General features: G+C 55.3%; 1 protein-coding gene across 1 annotated transcript in view; it reads left to right on the forward strand.

The window, feature by feature from the left end:
• The window catches only part of FAM83F (family with sequence similarity 83 member F), a 36,428-nt gene extending 21,463 nt beyond the window's left edge, over positions 1 to 14,965 (forward strand). The window contains exons 2-5 of the mRNA XM_061418612.1: positions 2,947 to 3,114; positions 3,629 to 3,750; positions 4,590 to 5,281; positions 13,119 to 14,965. Of these exons, the coding sequence (XP_061274596.1) occupies positions 2,947 to 3,114; positions 3,629 to 3,750; positions 4,590 to 5,281; positions 13,119 to 13,168 (1,032 nt within the window). The 3' untranslated portion in view covers positions 13,169 to 14,965. The remainder of the gene's footprint in view (positions 1 to 2,946; positions 3,115 to 3,628; positions 3,751 to 4,589; positions 5,282 to 13,118) is intronic.
• Positions 14,966 to 15,201: the final 236 nt, after the last annotated feature.

Consider the following 15,201-nt stretch of genomic DNA (forward strand, 5'->3'; position numbering starts at 1 on the left):
GAAAGTGTTAGTCACTCAGTCGTGTCCGACTGTTTGCGACCCCATGGACTGTAGCCCGCCAGCCTCCTCTGTCCGTGGGATTCTCCAGGCAAGAATACTGGAGTGGGTTGCCATTTCCTTCTCCAGCGGATCTTCCCAACCCAGTGATTAAACCCAGGCCTTCCGCATTGCAGGCAGACCCTTTACCATCAGAACCACCAGGGAAGCCCTAATATGGCTATAATTACTTCTCTTTTCTCATTCAGATTGTGTTTGTATCGCCTCTGATTTTGTCAGCCACGCCTGTCCTCAGTGCCTCTGCCAGTGCTGTGTCCTTTGCCTGGATGCTCGCTTCCTAGGCCTTTGGTGGCCCAGGTGGCACCTGTGTGCAGATTAGGAAAGGGCCTCTCTCAGGCGGGCTGAGCTCCACTCGCCTGCTCAGCCCTGTGTGCAGTGCACAACCTACACACCCATGCATGGCAGCCCTTCCCGCTTCCCAGCTTGTTTATTCTCCGCTCATTTCTCATGGTGCCCAAGGCTGCCCATTCTTCAGTTTTCAGCTTCCTTGGTGAAATCTTTCTTGTCTCCGCTGACTGCAAGTAATCTTTCAACTCCACCCTCCCTAAATCCCTCCTTCTCTTCCTCCCACTCCTCCTCTGCACTCTCACCAAGTGTCATTCGTGCATCTTGTAAGGCATTTATCTCGTTTTCCCTTATGTCATATTATTCTGTGTGGATGTCTTATGATTCCAACTGGATTAACCCCTTGAGGTTAGGGACTACGGTTTACTTGTCTTTAGGTCCTCCCTCTGCCAGTGGGACTCAGCAAATGCTACTTATATGAATGCTTCAGTATTAAATGTAGAGCACTTGTGGACACAGTGGGGAAGGAGAGGGCGGGACGAATTGAGAGAGTATTCACGTATATACACTACCACATGTAAAACAGACAGCTAACAGGAACTGCTGTCTAGCACAGGGAACCCAGGTCAGTGCTCTGATGACCTAGAGGGATGGGATGGGGGGCTGGTGGGAGGAGGGCTCAAGAGATACATGTAGCCGATTCACGTTGTTGTACAGCAAAAACTGACACAACACTGTAAAGCAGTTGTGTGTGTGTGTGTGTGTGTGTGTGTGTGTGAGTTGCTCAGTCATGTCTGACTCTGCAACTCCATGGACTGTAGACTGCCAGGCTCCTCTGTCCATGGAGTTCTCCAGGCAAGAAGACTAGAGTGGGTTGCCATGCCCTGGTCCTGGGAATCTTCTTGACTCAGGGATTGAACCTGGGTCTCCTACGTTAGCAGGCAGATTCTTTACTGTCTGAGCCATCAAGGAAACCCAAAGCAGTTATACTGTTAAAAAACAGTAAATGTAGGTGCTAAGAAGAGCCTTCTATAGCCTTGCATAAATGGTGTCGGGGGTGGTCTTTAGAGGGAAAGATAATGGCAGAGCACGCATGAAGGGCATGGTGACAGAGGATACACTTACTGAGTTTCACATGTGCCAGGCACTTTGCTAAATGCTTTCACAGTTTACTTCTCTAAGCCTTCTCAACAGCCCTTTGAGACAGGTGCTACTATTAGCTCCATTTTGCTGCCAAGGAAGCTGGCACTGATGAGTCAGCAGTACCAGGCCTGGTCTGCCCGACTTCAGGGTTCGGGCATTCATTTACAACCATGAGCAGCCTCCTTCGATCACACGGTGGTTACCATTTATTGTGGTGTTGTGTTTGATGCTTACAGATGTTATTTCTAATCCTGATGCCAAATGTACCAGGTACCAAGTATCCACACTTGGCAGATGAGGGAACAGAGGCTCATCAAGGTTAAAGGACTTACCTAAGGTTACAGAAATGGAAAGTGGTTATAATCAGATTTCTCTGACCCCAAAGCATGCCCTTCCTCTGCATCACGGACACAGTGCTTGGGGCCAGCAAGAAAACCCTGCCTCTGGAGTGGAAAAAGGGTTTTTTGTTTGTTTGACCACATGGCATGCAAGATCTTAGTTCCCTGACCAGGGATCAAACCAGTGCCCCCCGCAGTGGAAGCACAGAGTCTTAACCACTGGGCTGCCAGGGAAGTCCTGGAACAAGGTTTGTTTGTATAGGAAAGTGAGGCAGCTGAGGTAAGAAAGGCAAGCTGCCTCGGGCTGCAGAAGGCCTTCCTTCTCAGGATGACTAATCAAGACTGGCTTCTGGAAATCATGGCTCAGATGCTAAAAAATCGGCCTGCAATGCAGGAGACCTGGGTTTGATCCCTGGGTTGGGAAGATCCCCTGGCAAAGGAAATGGCAACCCACTCCAGTATTCTTGACTGGAGAATCCCATGGACAGAGGAGCCTGGTGGGCTCCAGTCCATGGGATCACAAGAGTCAGACACGATTTGGTGACTAAACAGCCAGGAGAGGCAGGGACCTTGTTTTGAGGATGGAGCAGGATGGCTGGACCCCTGGAGGCCAAGGGAGCCTGAGCCAACTGGAGCTCTGCCTAGATCTGTGCTCAGGGAAGCGCAGGGCTTTGCACAGCTGCAGGGACATCAAAGCACTCAGGTCTGCAGAGAAAGTCGTATCTGAGCAGATCTGCAGCTTGCGGTGATGGTCCATCCTACGCATCTCTGTGACTGCAGCCTCTTGAGCCTGCTTATTTCCCAAGGGCATCAGGACCAGCTCTCCTCAGCCTCCTAGATCTCCCCCAATATGACTTCTGAAGAGCTGCTGGGAAACCCCCAGGGTAGGCAGTGGGGATTTGTCAAGGACGCATGGCCAGCACCCTCCGCACCATCTTCATTTCCCGGAGCAGAGCACCCATCTCCTGCTCAGTTGTGTTCAGAGGTGGGGGGGTGGTGCAGGTGGCATTTCTGACTCTCTTGGGCACCACTTAGCCCAGCCCCGCTGGTCCTCTGCAGGCCACAGAGTGACTCTCTAGAGGTGCAGTCGCCATGTGCCTTACCAGCGCCCGTTCCTGCCCAGGTCGTTGCTGTGGTCATGGACCTCTTCACTGATGGCGAGATCTTCCAAGACATTGTGGACGCTGCCTCCAAGCGCCGGGTCCCCGTGTATATCATCCTGGATGAGGCAGGTGTGAACTACTTCCTGGAGATGTGTCAGGGCTTGGAGCTCCCTGACTTCCGTATTCGGGTAAGTTGTACCCCTGGGGCAGGGCGGGGGGTGGGAAGGAAGTGGGATGGAGACCCCCTCTGCCCCTTCCTAGGCCTGCTCCCCAGTTCAGGGGTCCAGGTGAGCAGCACTGCCAGCCCCCTTCCCTCTGTCTGAAACCTTGCCTCGTGAACTGATAACCCTAAACTGCACGCCCAGCTTAACATTTTATCCCAAGACTGCTGAAGCTGAGGTGGGAGGCTCTGGCCCAGTCCTGGGTGCTCAGCCCGCAGAGTCACTGTCAGGGTTGATGGTAGGGTTGTGTTTCTCTGCTGAGGAGCTTTGAGAGCAGGCCAGGGCTGCCCTGGGCCCGTCCATGCCCAAAGCAAGACTTGCTGACCTCCTCCGGCTGTAGGAAGCAGAGTCAAATACAGATAGGGGCCAGCAGGCAGGACCCTGTGGACAAGAGGGCTTGTCCTCTACTCAAGAAGATACTCGGCACAGAGCTTCTAGGCTCCCAGCCTGAGTGACAGCGCCCTTCTCCTCTTCCCGACAGAACATCCGTGTCCGCTCTGTGACAGGCGTGGGCTTCTACATGCCCATGGGGAAGGTCAAGGGGACCCTGTCGTCAAAGTTCCTTATGGTAGATGGGGACAAAGTGGCCACTGGATCCTTCAGGTGAGTTGGGCCCTGGTTGGGGCGGGGGGAATCTTTGTTCTTGGTCAGAAATGTTCGCATTCAGAAGGATGCTGGACTGGAGCCTCCACAGTCCTACGTGTTGTAAGTCTAAGACCCACTCATATTCTAAGTCTGTTCTGATGGCAAAGAATAACCCCCTGGCCGACCCCTTCCCTCAAACTCTCTGGCTGACGGACTATTCAAGAAAGACGGTCAACTTCTGTTGACCATTCAGCACTGCCTGCCTTCCACGGTCCACAACAGCAGGTTGCATTTTGAGGCTGGAAGAAGACCCCGGCAGATGGAGCAATTAATAAATGGCATCAGCCCTCTCACATGGTTAAAGTATGGTGCTTTGCAGATGCCGTGTGTTCTAAAAATTCAGAGAAGAACTAATAAGAAACGAAATGCTCGTAACAGTAGTGGCAGCTGCAGATTCTACTTTTAAATGTATGTTTGTGCCAGGAACTGAGAAACCTTCTGTGTACGTTGTTGGACTTTAGCCTCACAACAGCTCTGACCACATGCCTCACGAGCCCTGTTTTACAAGGCAGGCAGAGTGGAAAGCAGGTTTGGATCCAGGCCTGACTTTTCTCGCTCTCGCCCTGCACCCACTGCCTGCTTTACTGCACGTGAGGCCAAGACCTGGACCCGAGGGAGTATTTGGGTCTGTGGAGGGAAAACAGCTGGCACAAGGCAGCAAGGCGTCCGGCCTCCCTGGTAGATCGGGTTGGGCCGGGCGGCGGGGGTGTTGAGATGGGCTAGCCAGGCGGCAGCCAGCGGGGCGAGGCTGCAGCCCTGGGCACCATGTGTCTTGCTTTTCTGTCCCCGTGTTCTAGCTTCACCTGGAGTTCCTCCCACGTGGACAGGAACCTCCTCCTCCTCCTGACGGGGCAGCACGTGGAGCCCTTCGACGTGGAGTTCCGGGAGCTGTACGCCATCTCCGAGGAGGTGAACTTGTACCAGCAGCTGGGCCTGGCTGGAGGCGCTGGCAGGCCCGGCCTCCACTACTCCTCCACCGTGGCGCGCAAGCTGATCAACCCCAAGTACGCCCTGGTGGCGGGCAGCCGGCCCCCGCCCGGGGAGATGATGCGCTGGGCCGCTCGGCAGCAGCAGGAGGCCAGCGGCCGTGCTGAGGGGCAGGAGGAAGGCGGCAAGGGCGAGTCGGCCCGGCGCCTGGAGAGCTTCCTGCACGACCTGGCCACCCTGGAGCAGGTGCTGCCCCCCGTGGAGCCAGTGCCCCTAGGAGAGCTGAGTCGGAGGGACGCCCGGGGGGTCTCCCACCTGCACACGGACCTGAAGTCCAGACCCCGAGAGGCCCTTGCCCGAAACGGCAAGGGAGAAGCCGCCAACGGGGAGGCCACCCTGGCCAAGGAGGGCAGGCGCTTCGGCAGCAGGATCTTCAGCCGACGGTCCAAGAGGCCCGCGGCACCCAATGGCACAGCCAGCGCCCTCTCCCCCAAGGCCTTGGCCGAAGCGGAGTTTATGACGGGGAAGAGGCCCAACGAGGGCTCCAGTGCTGACGTCTCAGGTGAGTCGTGTCCCGCCGCCCCCACCCCCACCACCATCCCAGGGCTCCCCAGGCCTCTGAGCCTGCTGACATCTCAGGTGAGTCGTGTCCCGCCGCCCCCCACCCCCAGCACCATCCCCAGGGCTCCCCAGGCCTCTGAGCCTGCTGACGTCTCAGGTGAGTCGTGTTCCGCCGCCCCCCACCCCCAGCACCATTCCCAGGGCTCCCCAGGCCTCTGAGCCTGCTCTAGTAGCTGCCTCCGGGCAGGAGAGCACAGAGCTCTGGGCCCCACCATTCTCGTGTCCCCGTCCCGCTCTGGCCTCTGCCCGCATGTGGCCTGGGCCAGCACTGCTCATCAGACCTCCAGGTTCCCCTTCTCCAAAGGCGGGGGAGAGTGAGCCTGTCCGGCCCAGTGGCTCCGAGGACATGAAGTGCTCAGGACAGTGCTGGGCACAGGAGTCGTCGGGGAGCTCTTGTTACTAGTGCCACAGGCCGGGGGAGTATCTCCACTGTAAACCGCTCCTGAACCTAGAGCTCCTCCTCAGCTTCTCGTTCCTTGCTGGATCAGGTGTTGTCCTGGACAGACACACCCCACCAATACCCTGACCCACTTTTCCTCATTTCTTTTGTAAAAGTTGGACGTGGCTCCTCCCTTTGTTCATTTGATAAATGGCATTTGCCACGCTGCTTACTTCTGGGACAGATTGTCCCTGCTGGTGGTATCTTTCTGGCGGCGGGGAGGTCTCTCTGGGATGCCCTAGAAGTCCTGGCCTTTATCTTTCTCTAGAATGGTCTCCAGAGTGGCCTTTTCTGGCTGGTGGGGACAGCCAGGGCCGCTGCCAGCACCTTTTCTCATGTCAGCATCTCTGGGATTGAAGGGGTTTCCGTGTTGGGATTTCTCCCTCCCTCCAGGCTGTGGGGCTTTGCAGCGGTGAGACTGGGCTCCCTGGCTGGTCCGGCGGGTGATGGCAGGGCCTTGCGTTCCAGGATTCCTGGGTCCCCTCCAGGCCCCGGCTTTGACCTGACCCTGGCTGGAGTGCAGGTCTTCCCCTCCATTGACACCCCAGCTCTGGTCCAGAGCCTTACGTACTCAGTCCGTGCCTCTTAGAGTTAGGACAGGCCTGGAGTGTCCGAGAATTTGGGCACAACAGCAGTGCCAGGGCTAGAGCTACATTCAGCCAGGAAGCATTTATTGAGCACCTCCATGTGCCGCGGCCTCTCTTACTTGGCTCTCAAAACAACCACAGAGGTGGCAGGTGGAAGCTCAGAGAGGTGAGTGACGTGGTCCCAGGGCGCAGGAAGTGGTAGTGGGGCCAGGACACAAAGCCAGGCCAGGGCCCATGTCCTGCTAGGGAGGGGAAGCTGGGCCTGTCCCATCCCCGCGGGACTCCCTGGCTCCCCCGACACCAAATGCTGCTGCTGCTGCTCTGCACTGCTTGTTTGGAAGAAGGGTTGCCATGGTGAACACCTGGCAGGGAAGGGAAGGGGAGGGGCGGGCCCAACCACAAAAGGGACCGTTTGCCACGTCCTGACTCGAGGTGAAATAGAAGCTTTCTGTTTCTTCAGCCCCTCACCCCGAGGTGCTGTCTCCATAGAAACAAAAGGCCATCATCTTCTCCCTTCCTGTTTCCTTTAGTGAGTCTCAGCATCAGGTGCCCCTGCTTGGATGACTTGGACAGTCACTGATGCTGCTGCTCTCTTGAGTGTTTTCATGGGGTGCCGGTAGCCAGCCAGGCAGCCAGGGACCAGCCCTGTACCAGCTCTGCCCCCGAGTGCCTGAAACCCAGAGAGAGAACCAGAGACAGACAGAGAAGGGCAAGAGTGCAGCGGCCCATACCAGGGATGTCTAGCAAGATCACAGTAGTCCTGCTTCGCCCCTTAGGAGACACGCAGAGCGGCCTCATCCAGCACAGTGTCTGCATACCTGGACAGGCAATGAGCCCTGAGGACCTGGAATTCAAGCCCCTCGTGAGGCCTTTCCTCTGGAAGGCAGGGCAGGAAGCACAGATTCTTCTCCCCAAAGGCCCTTTGGGTGGCCTCCAGCCTCACAAATGTTTGACTGGTTTAGTGCCTCCTGTCAGGCAGCAAAAGCTTATTAGCAGGACTTCACGTGCCAGAGGGTCAGGTTACCGACAGACGGGGGTCCCTGATGTTGGAACTAGCAATCCTAGCATGCATGGAACTGCCATCAGGGAGGAAATCACGTTAGCTGCTCCCTTAGGGTCCCTCCAAGGAACGGACCCCTCTCCTCCTGTGAACACTGAGAGCACCATCAGAACAGCTATCGGATGGATGTCGGCTCCCAGTACCTGGCTCCCCAAAGCCGGCACACATCCTTTCACCTCCCCAGGGCTGTTTCCTGGTTAAGAAGAGGAGAGAGGGGTTGAGCCTGTGGGGTTGGGGAGGAGGCTGGTCCAGAGGCCCCTTTTTGAGCTCTGGTTCTGACTCCGTCCTTTCTGTCTCTGTTGCCCTCTTGTCAAGGGAGAGAGCCCGGGCCAATGACAGAGTGGGTGAAAGAGAGAAAAACAGAAAGGCTGAGAGCTGACAGCCTGTAAAACTGCTTGATAAGAAGTATACAGTTGTCAAACAGCGTGCAGAGTTTTGCACACCCAAGTGCGGGCCCCCGGGAGAGCCTTCTGAAATCCCTTCCTTCGGGTCTGGCGGTCTGGCTGCGGGCGGCCAGGTGGTTTGAAGGTCCACAGCTCCCTCTACTGGTGGGAGCCAAGCGCCCTTTCCTTGCGGTTTTTCTCCTTGGCCCTGCGCTTGGCGCCTGTCAGCATCTTCCCTGAGCCGGCCACCTGCGCCTATCCAGGAGCTCTGGATTCTGGGGCAGAGACCCCACCTCAGGGGACCGCAGTCACTGGAAAGGCTGGTGAAAAGAGAGAGGAGTAGGTCCCGCCGGGCTGGGCTCAGAAATCTGCATTTTAAACAGTGTTGTCTGAGGGTTGTCCCACGCAGGGGCCCTCGGAGCAGCAGATCCGGTGACAAGGCTCTGCCCTTGGGGGCTGCCGGGTCAGGGGAGGAGGTTCCAGGTGGTGTCCTGAAGCCCCCCACCCTTAGTCCCCCTGGAGAAATCCCTGGGACACAGCCAGCACTTTTGTGCAGCAAGGTAAGAGGAGGAAGGGAGGCACAGGCTTTGGCTGGGCACCTGGAGTGTGCTGGGTGGACACGGTGCTGAACACCCTCGCGTGGCCGCCCCCCCTGATGGCGTCATTTTACAGATGAGACCTCAGAGGTGCAGAGAGGCGAGGCCCTGTGTCCACGGCCACGAAGGAGAGCCTCCCAGGGCCTCACACAAAGAGTCATGTGGTCTCTGGAGGGTTACGGTAGGCATCTTCCCTCTGTCTTTAAAGGCAGTTTGGAAGGGCCAGAGGCCTGGACACATGGCTGACTCTCCCCCAAGTGCCCACAGGTGCAGAGGAAGAGGAGAGTGCCTCTGGGTCACCCTTTTCCAAGGGCCCCTGAACCCAGGCTTTTAAATTTATTATTATTTTTGGTTGTTGCATTGCACGGCATGTGGGATCCCAGCTTCCCCCACCAGGGATCAAATCTACACCCCCTGCACTGCAAGCACAGAGTTTTAATTAACCTGTGGGCCACCAGGGAAGTCCAGAGCCCAGGCTTTTGTTCCAGAGTTCTGTGCCGTGACTGCAGCCGCAGGTGCAGTCAGCCCTTTCCAGGGCTCTCCCAGGTCCCCTGATGCACGCGTGGATAGGCCACCCTGGCTGGCAGTGTGGGCTGGCTCCTAGGGCTGTGCTCGCTAGGCTCCCAGATTTCAGATTTGCCTGTGTCATTTTCCGGGTGGTGGTCTGGTCCCCTGTGTGGGATGGAAGGCTGGGTAAATGCCAGTCTTCAGAGTGCCAGGGTTCAGGGATCCTTAAGGGGCCAGGCCTCCAGTTCCAGGGTGAGCGTCCTCAACAGCTGTCTTGTCAAGATGGAGTTTCAACACTCAGTGTCAGACCTGAGCTCAGGAGGGCTTCCCCTGTGGCTCAGAGGTAGAGAATCCGCCTGCCAAGGCAGGAGACGCAAGTTCGATCCCTGAGTCAGAAAGATCCCCTGGAGAAGGAAATGGCAACCTACTCCAGTATTCTTGCCTGAAAAATCCCATGAACAGAGAAGCCTGGCAGGCTACAGTCTGTGGGGTCACAAACAGTTGGATATGACTTAGTGACTAAACCACAACAAACCTGAGGTCAGGCCTCAGCTGATGTTCTCAGACTGCACTCTGATTCCATAAACCTGAGCACCATCACCAGCCAGGGCCTCGGTCACGTGGCACAGACGAGGGGAGCTGACTGAGGATCCTTCAAGGAGCTAATCCCACTGGGCTCTAGCAAAGAAGCGGGTGTCCTTGGTCCCGTTGGCAGATGTCAGAATCTCCTGCCTTGCTGGTTTCTCTTGGGCCCGGCCAGGGCTTCTGTCACCATCTGCATGGGTAAAGGCACATACGTCACCCAGTCACCATCCGCTGATGCCACTGTGGTTGCTCTTGCTGTCAGTATTGGCATGAACCCTTACATAGCTTCGGATCAGGAACTCCTTATTGCCAAATTCAGACTGAAATTGAAGAAAGTGCAGAAAACCACTAGACCATTTAGGTATGACCTAAATCAAATCCTTTATGACTATATAGTAGAAGTGAGAAATAGATTTAAGGGGCTAGATCTGATAGACAGAATGCCTGATGAACTATGGATGGAAGTTCGTGACATTGTACAGGAGACAGGAATCAAGACCATCCCCAAGAAAAAGAAATGCAAAAAGGCAAAATGGCTGCCTGAGGAGGCCTTACAAATAGCTGTGAAAAGAAGGAAGTGAAAAGTAAAGGAGGAAAGGAAAGATATACCCATTTGAATGCAGAGTTCCAAAGAATAGCAAGGAGAGATAAGAAAGCCTTCCTCAGTGATCAATGCAAAGAAATAGAGGAAAACAATAGAATGGGAAAGACTAGAGATCTCTTCAAGAAAATTAGAGATACCAAGGGAACATTTCATGCAAAGATAGGCTCAATAAAGGACAGAAATGGTATGGACCTAACAGAAGCAGAAGATATTAAGAAGAGGTGGCAAGAATACACAGAAGAACTGTACAAAAAAGATCTTCATGACCCAGATAATCACAATGGTGTGATCATTCACCTAGAGCCAGACATCCTGGAATGTGAAGTCAAGTGGGCCTTAGGAAGCATCACTACAAACACAGCTAGTGGAGGTGATGGAATTCCAGTTGAGCAATTTCAAATCCTGCAAGATGATGCTGTGAAAGTGCTGCACTCAATATGCCAGCAAATTTGGAAAACTCAGCAGTGGCCACAGGACTGGAAAAGGTCAGTTTTCATTCCAATCCCAAAGAAAGGCAATGCCGAAGAATGATCAAACTACCGCACAATTGCACTCATCTCACACGCTAGTAAAGTAATGCTTAAAATGCTCCAAGCCAAGCTTCAGCAATACGTGAACCGTGAACTTCCAGATGTTCAAGCTGGTTTTGGAAAAGGCAGAGGAACCAGAGATCAAATTTGCCAACAACCACTGGATCATGGAAAAAGCAAGAGAGTTCCAGAAAAACATCTATTTCTGCTTTATTGACTATGCCAAAGCCTTTGACTGTGTGGATCACAATCAACTGTGGAAAATTCTAAAAGAGATGGGAATACCAGAGCACCTGACCTGCCTCTTGAGAAATCTGTATGCAGCTCAGGAAGCAACAGTTAGAACTGGACATAGAATAACAGACTGATTCCAAATAGGAAAAGGAGTACGTCAAGGCTGTATATTGTCACCCTGCTTATTTAACTTATATGCAGAGTACATCATGAGAAACGCTGGGCTGGAGGAAGCACAAGTTGGAATCAAGATTGCCGGGAGAAATATCAATAACCTCAGATATGCAGATAACACAACCCTTATGGCAGAAAGTGAAGAAGAACTAAAGAGCCTCTTGATGAAAGTGAAAGAGGAGAGTGAAAAAGTTGGCTTAAAGCTCAACATTCAGAAAACTAAGGTCATGACATCTGGTCCCATCACTTCATGGCAAATAGATGGGGAAACAGTGGAAACAGTGGCTGACTATTTTTCTGGGCTCCAAAATCACTGCAGATGGTGATTGCAGCAATGAAATTAAAAGATGCTTACTCCTTGGAAGGGAAGTTATGACCGATCTAGACAGCATATTCAAAAGCAGAGACATTACTTTGCCAACAAAGGTCCGTCTAGTCAAGGCTATGGTTTTTCCAGTGGTCATTTATGGATGTGAGAGTTGGACTATAAAGAAAGCTGAGCACAGAAGAATTGATGCTTTTGAACTGTGGTGTTGGAGAAGACTCTTGAGAGTCTCTTGGACTGCAAGGAGATCCAACCAGTCCATCCTAAAGGAAATCAGTCCTGAATATTCATTGAAAGGACTGATGCTGAAGCTGAAACTCCAGTACTTTGGCCACCTCATGCGAAGAGCTGATTTATTTGAAAAGACCCTGATGCTCGGAAAGATTGAGGGCAGGAGGAGAAGGGGATGACAGAGGATGAGATGGTGGGATGGCATCACCGACTCGATGGACATGGGTTTGGGTGGACTCCAGGAGTTGGTGATGGACGGGGAGGCCTGGCGTACTGCCAGTTCATGGGGTCACAAAGAGTCAGACACGACTGAGCGACTGAACTGATCTGAACTTACGTAGCTTGCCTCTACCTGATTGTTCATTGTTTTCAGCAAATGTATATCTGTGCACTGTCTGCTCTGTGCCAGACACTGTCCTAAGTTCCTGGTGCAGCAGTGGACAAAGTGATGGGACTGTGTGACACGGAGGGCCCCAGAGGCAGCCTCAGCAACCCAGGAGGATGGAGACTGGAGGACCACCCAGCTTTGGGCCCCTTGGAGCCACAGGCTGGTGGACACAGTCGTCCGGCTCCCCTCGCACCTCCTCAGTGCTCCATCTGCTCTCAGATGGCCTCCAGGGAGGCTCAGCTGGACCCTCAGAGAGTCCCAAGGCCTGGGTTCCACCCAGCTAGGCAGGGGAAGGGCTCTACTCGGACCTGTTCAGTGTCATTCTTGTTAATGGCCCAGGAGAGGAGGCCAACGCCACCTCCATGAAATTCACAGCTGAGGTGATACAGGAAGGTGGTGTGAGCGCCAGGAGATGACTCTGGCCCTGGTGGTGTGGAGAGGAACCAGAGGAAAAAGCATGGAGGCAGTCAGTACCCCAGGAGGGCTCCTCGCAGCAACGGGATGCTGGTCTGAGGGCAGGAACCCAGCTGGCCTCCGCCTGGGATGTAAAGGCAGTGGAAGTGCATGGAAGGGGCCTGGGAAGAGGAGAGCTGTGCCTCGCTCCCCCTTCTTTCCTCCTGATGAAAGGTGTTCCTTGTGCCCTCTAAGCCTGGGGTCTGTGCCACCGTGCAGGCCAGCCCCTGCTGGGGCTTCCAGAGTGGCTCGGCAGTGAAGAACCCACCTGCCAATGCAGGAGACGCAGGTTCAATCCCTGGGTCAGGAAGATCCCCTGGAGTAGGAAATGGCAACCCACTCCAGTATTCTTGCCTGGAGAATTCCATGGACAGAGGAGCCTGGCAGACTGCAGTCCACGGGGTCGCAAACTGAACACGCATGCACAAACCACCCTGCTGAGGCCAAGAGATGGCAGATCCCTTGATGTCCCAACCAGAGGTGGTCTTCATAAGGCCATCAGGACAGGACCTTTCATTTTGCTTTCCTAAGGATCCTATGAGCTGGTTTCAGTAGCCAGGGAGGGAGACAGTGACCCCAGCACCCAAATTTGAGGTGTGGGCGGTGCACAGGAGAGGCGCTGGAGGCCAGCCAGTGAGTGCTTCACCTACACCCCCCTCACCTGTGTCCCTTGTCTCTGCAGGTAAAGGCAGTCCCAGTCCTGGCAAGAATAGCAACTGCGTGATCTCCTGAGCCGCGAGCCAGCTGTCGGAGGACCTGTGGATGCCCCGTCCTGTCCTGTGGAGACACAGTTCAAACTCTGCGCCAGTTTGCACATCCGACCCTACTGGCCTTCCACCCCAGCAGCCTCCATCCTGGCCTCAGGGACTCTGTATCCTGGATGTGAGGACCTGCAGCATCTCAAGTCAACTGCACACCTCCACAAGACTGTCGTGGCCAGGCCGGGCTCACCACTTGTTTACATGAAGTGGAAGCTTCACTAGTGTCTGCTCTCCTTTATGCCCAGCCCGCTGCCTCCCCTGGGCTAGCCTTGCCCTGCAGGCCCCCAGGTGGGGTGCGCCTACATGTTTATACCTGAATGTGATGGGCTCTCTGGAGCAGCTCCAGTCCCCCGGCCTCTCCTTCCCTGGGCTTCCTGGTGCTGCTGGTTCCCCAAGAGGTCTGGTGGAATAGAAGGGACAAGGACAGGGCTCTGAGCCAAGAACCCGGTCTCACTTGAGCTTCTGAACTCAAGGTGGGAGACTCAGCGAGGATGGCTAGGGGCTGGGGGCTGGGGGCTGGGGGCTTGGAGCTTGGAGCTTGGAGCTGAGGCCTTCCTGGCCTGTCCCTGCAGGCTCCTACTCTAGACTCTGCGTGGATCGAGGGCAGAATTTGACCCTGCCATTTTGAGAGCCCTGGTACTGGGGTCTCCCTTCCCTCCGCAGCACCATCCTGAATGGTCCAGTTCTCTTTGGGCGCTGCAAGCTGATGTGGTGGTTCCCCGAGTGCCTTTACCTGAGGCCCTCCTCCCCTTTTGTGCCTTGATTGCAGCCCCAACGCAGGGAGACCCTGGCTGATGCTCTGGTGGTGTGGGAGGCTGGGCCACCTTCTGGAGTGCTTGCCCTCCCTCCACCCCAGGACCCAGGGCTTGCCCTCAGTCCCCCTCACCAGCCAGGATGTACGTGCCTTCTGTGGTTACACATTGGCCAAAGACCAGCCTTGGCCTCCTGCCAAAGCCAGACTGTACTGAGGTGCCTCAGCCTTACTGGCTTCTAAGAGACCTGGCCTAAATGCCACAATGCCAGGCCAGGAAGACCAGCTGAAAATCGCACACCGCCCCCTCTTCATATGTGTGACTGAGCAGATCTGCAGAGAGAACTGGGGAGTGGACAGCAGAGAAACTGCCGGACCACAGGGGCTGAGCTGGCCCCGCCTCGGGCCGGGTTGCTGGGGGGCCTGGAGAGCCCAGGGCTACGGCAACTACGAAAGCACCACGCTCAGCCTCTCCCAGCCTCCTACTTCTGAGCCAAACTCTGGTCCTCGCCTCTTTCCTTCTGCGAAACGCTGGGCACCGGCAGCACCTTGGGGAGGGTCCAGATGCTCCGGTGGCGCGGACACCAGCACTTGGTGGCAGTGGGAGCAGGGGAGCCCCGAGCATCCTCTGAGAGGAGCCTGGCCTCCCAGGTGGGCGGGAGGAGGGGCAGGGGAAGGAAGGGAGGACCTGGTTCCCGAGGCGGGTAGGGGGCCAAGGGACCTGATCCCCCCACTCCCTGAGCTTGTGTGAGATTAAACACTTCCTGGGAACTGTTTCCTTATGCACCAAGGCCTGGCGACATGGCCCTGCTTGTTCTAGAGGGGAAAAGAGCGGGGAGGTGGCAAACAAGGTGGGGGGAGGGGGCTACACCTCAGCTCAAGGTGTCTGTGTGGAGAGAGCGCCCTTGGTGGGCAGAGTGGACACCTCTGGCGGCCAGAGGAAGGGACCGGCTCCTAAGTGATTGTGCCAAGGGCTGTCTGTGCCTCCCCTACGAGAAGAAGTGAAAGTGAAAGTCACTCAGTTGTGTCCCACTCTTTGTGACCCCATGGGCTATCCAGTCCATGGAATTCTCCAAGCCAGAATACTGGAGTGGGTAGCCTTTTCCTCCTCCAGGGGATCTTCCCAACCCAGGGATTGAACCCAGGGCTCTCTCATTGCAGGTGGATTCTTTACTAGCTGAGCTAAGCAAGCCCACCAAATCTTTTTCCTGTCTCCCACCCAAAGCAGGCCCAGTTCCCTCCCCTCCCCTGAC

The sequence above is a fragment of the Bos javanicus genome, chromosome 5 (genome assembly GCF_032452875.1).
Source record: "Bos javanicus breed banteng chromosome 5, ARS-OSU_banteng_1.0, whole genome shotgun sequence".
NCBI classification, from domain to species: domain Eukaryota; kingdom Metazoa; phylum Chordata; class Mammalia; order Artiodactyla; family Bovidae; genus Bos; species Bos javanicus.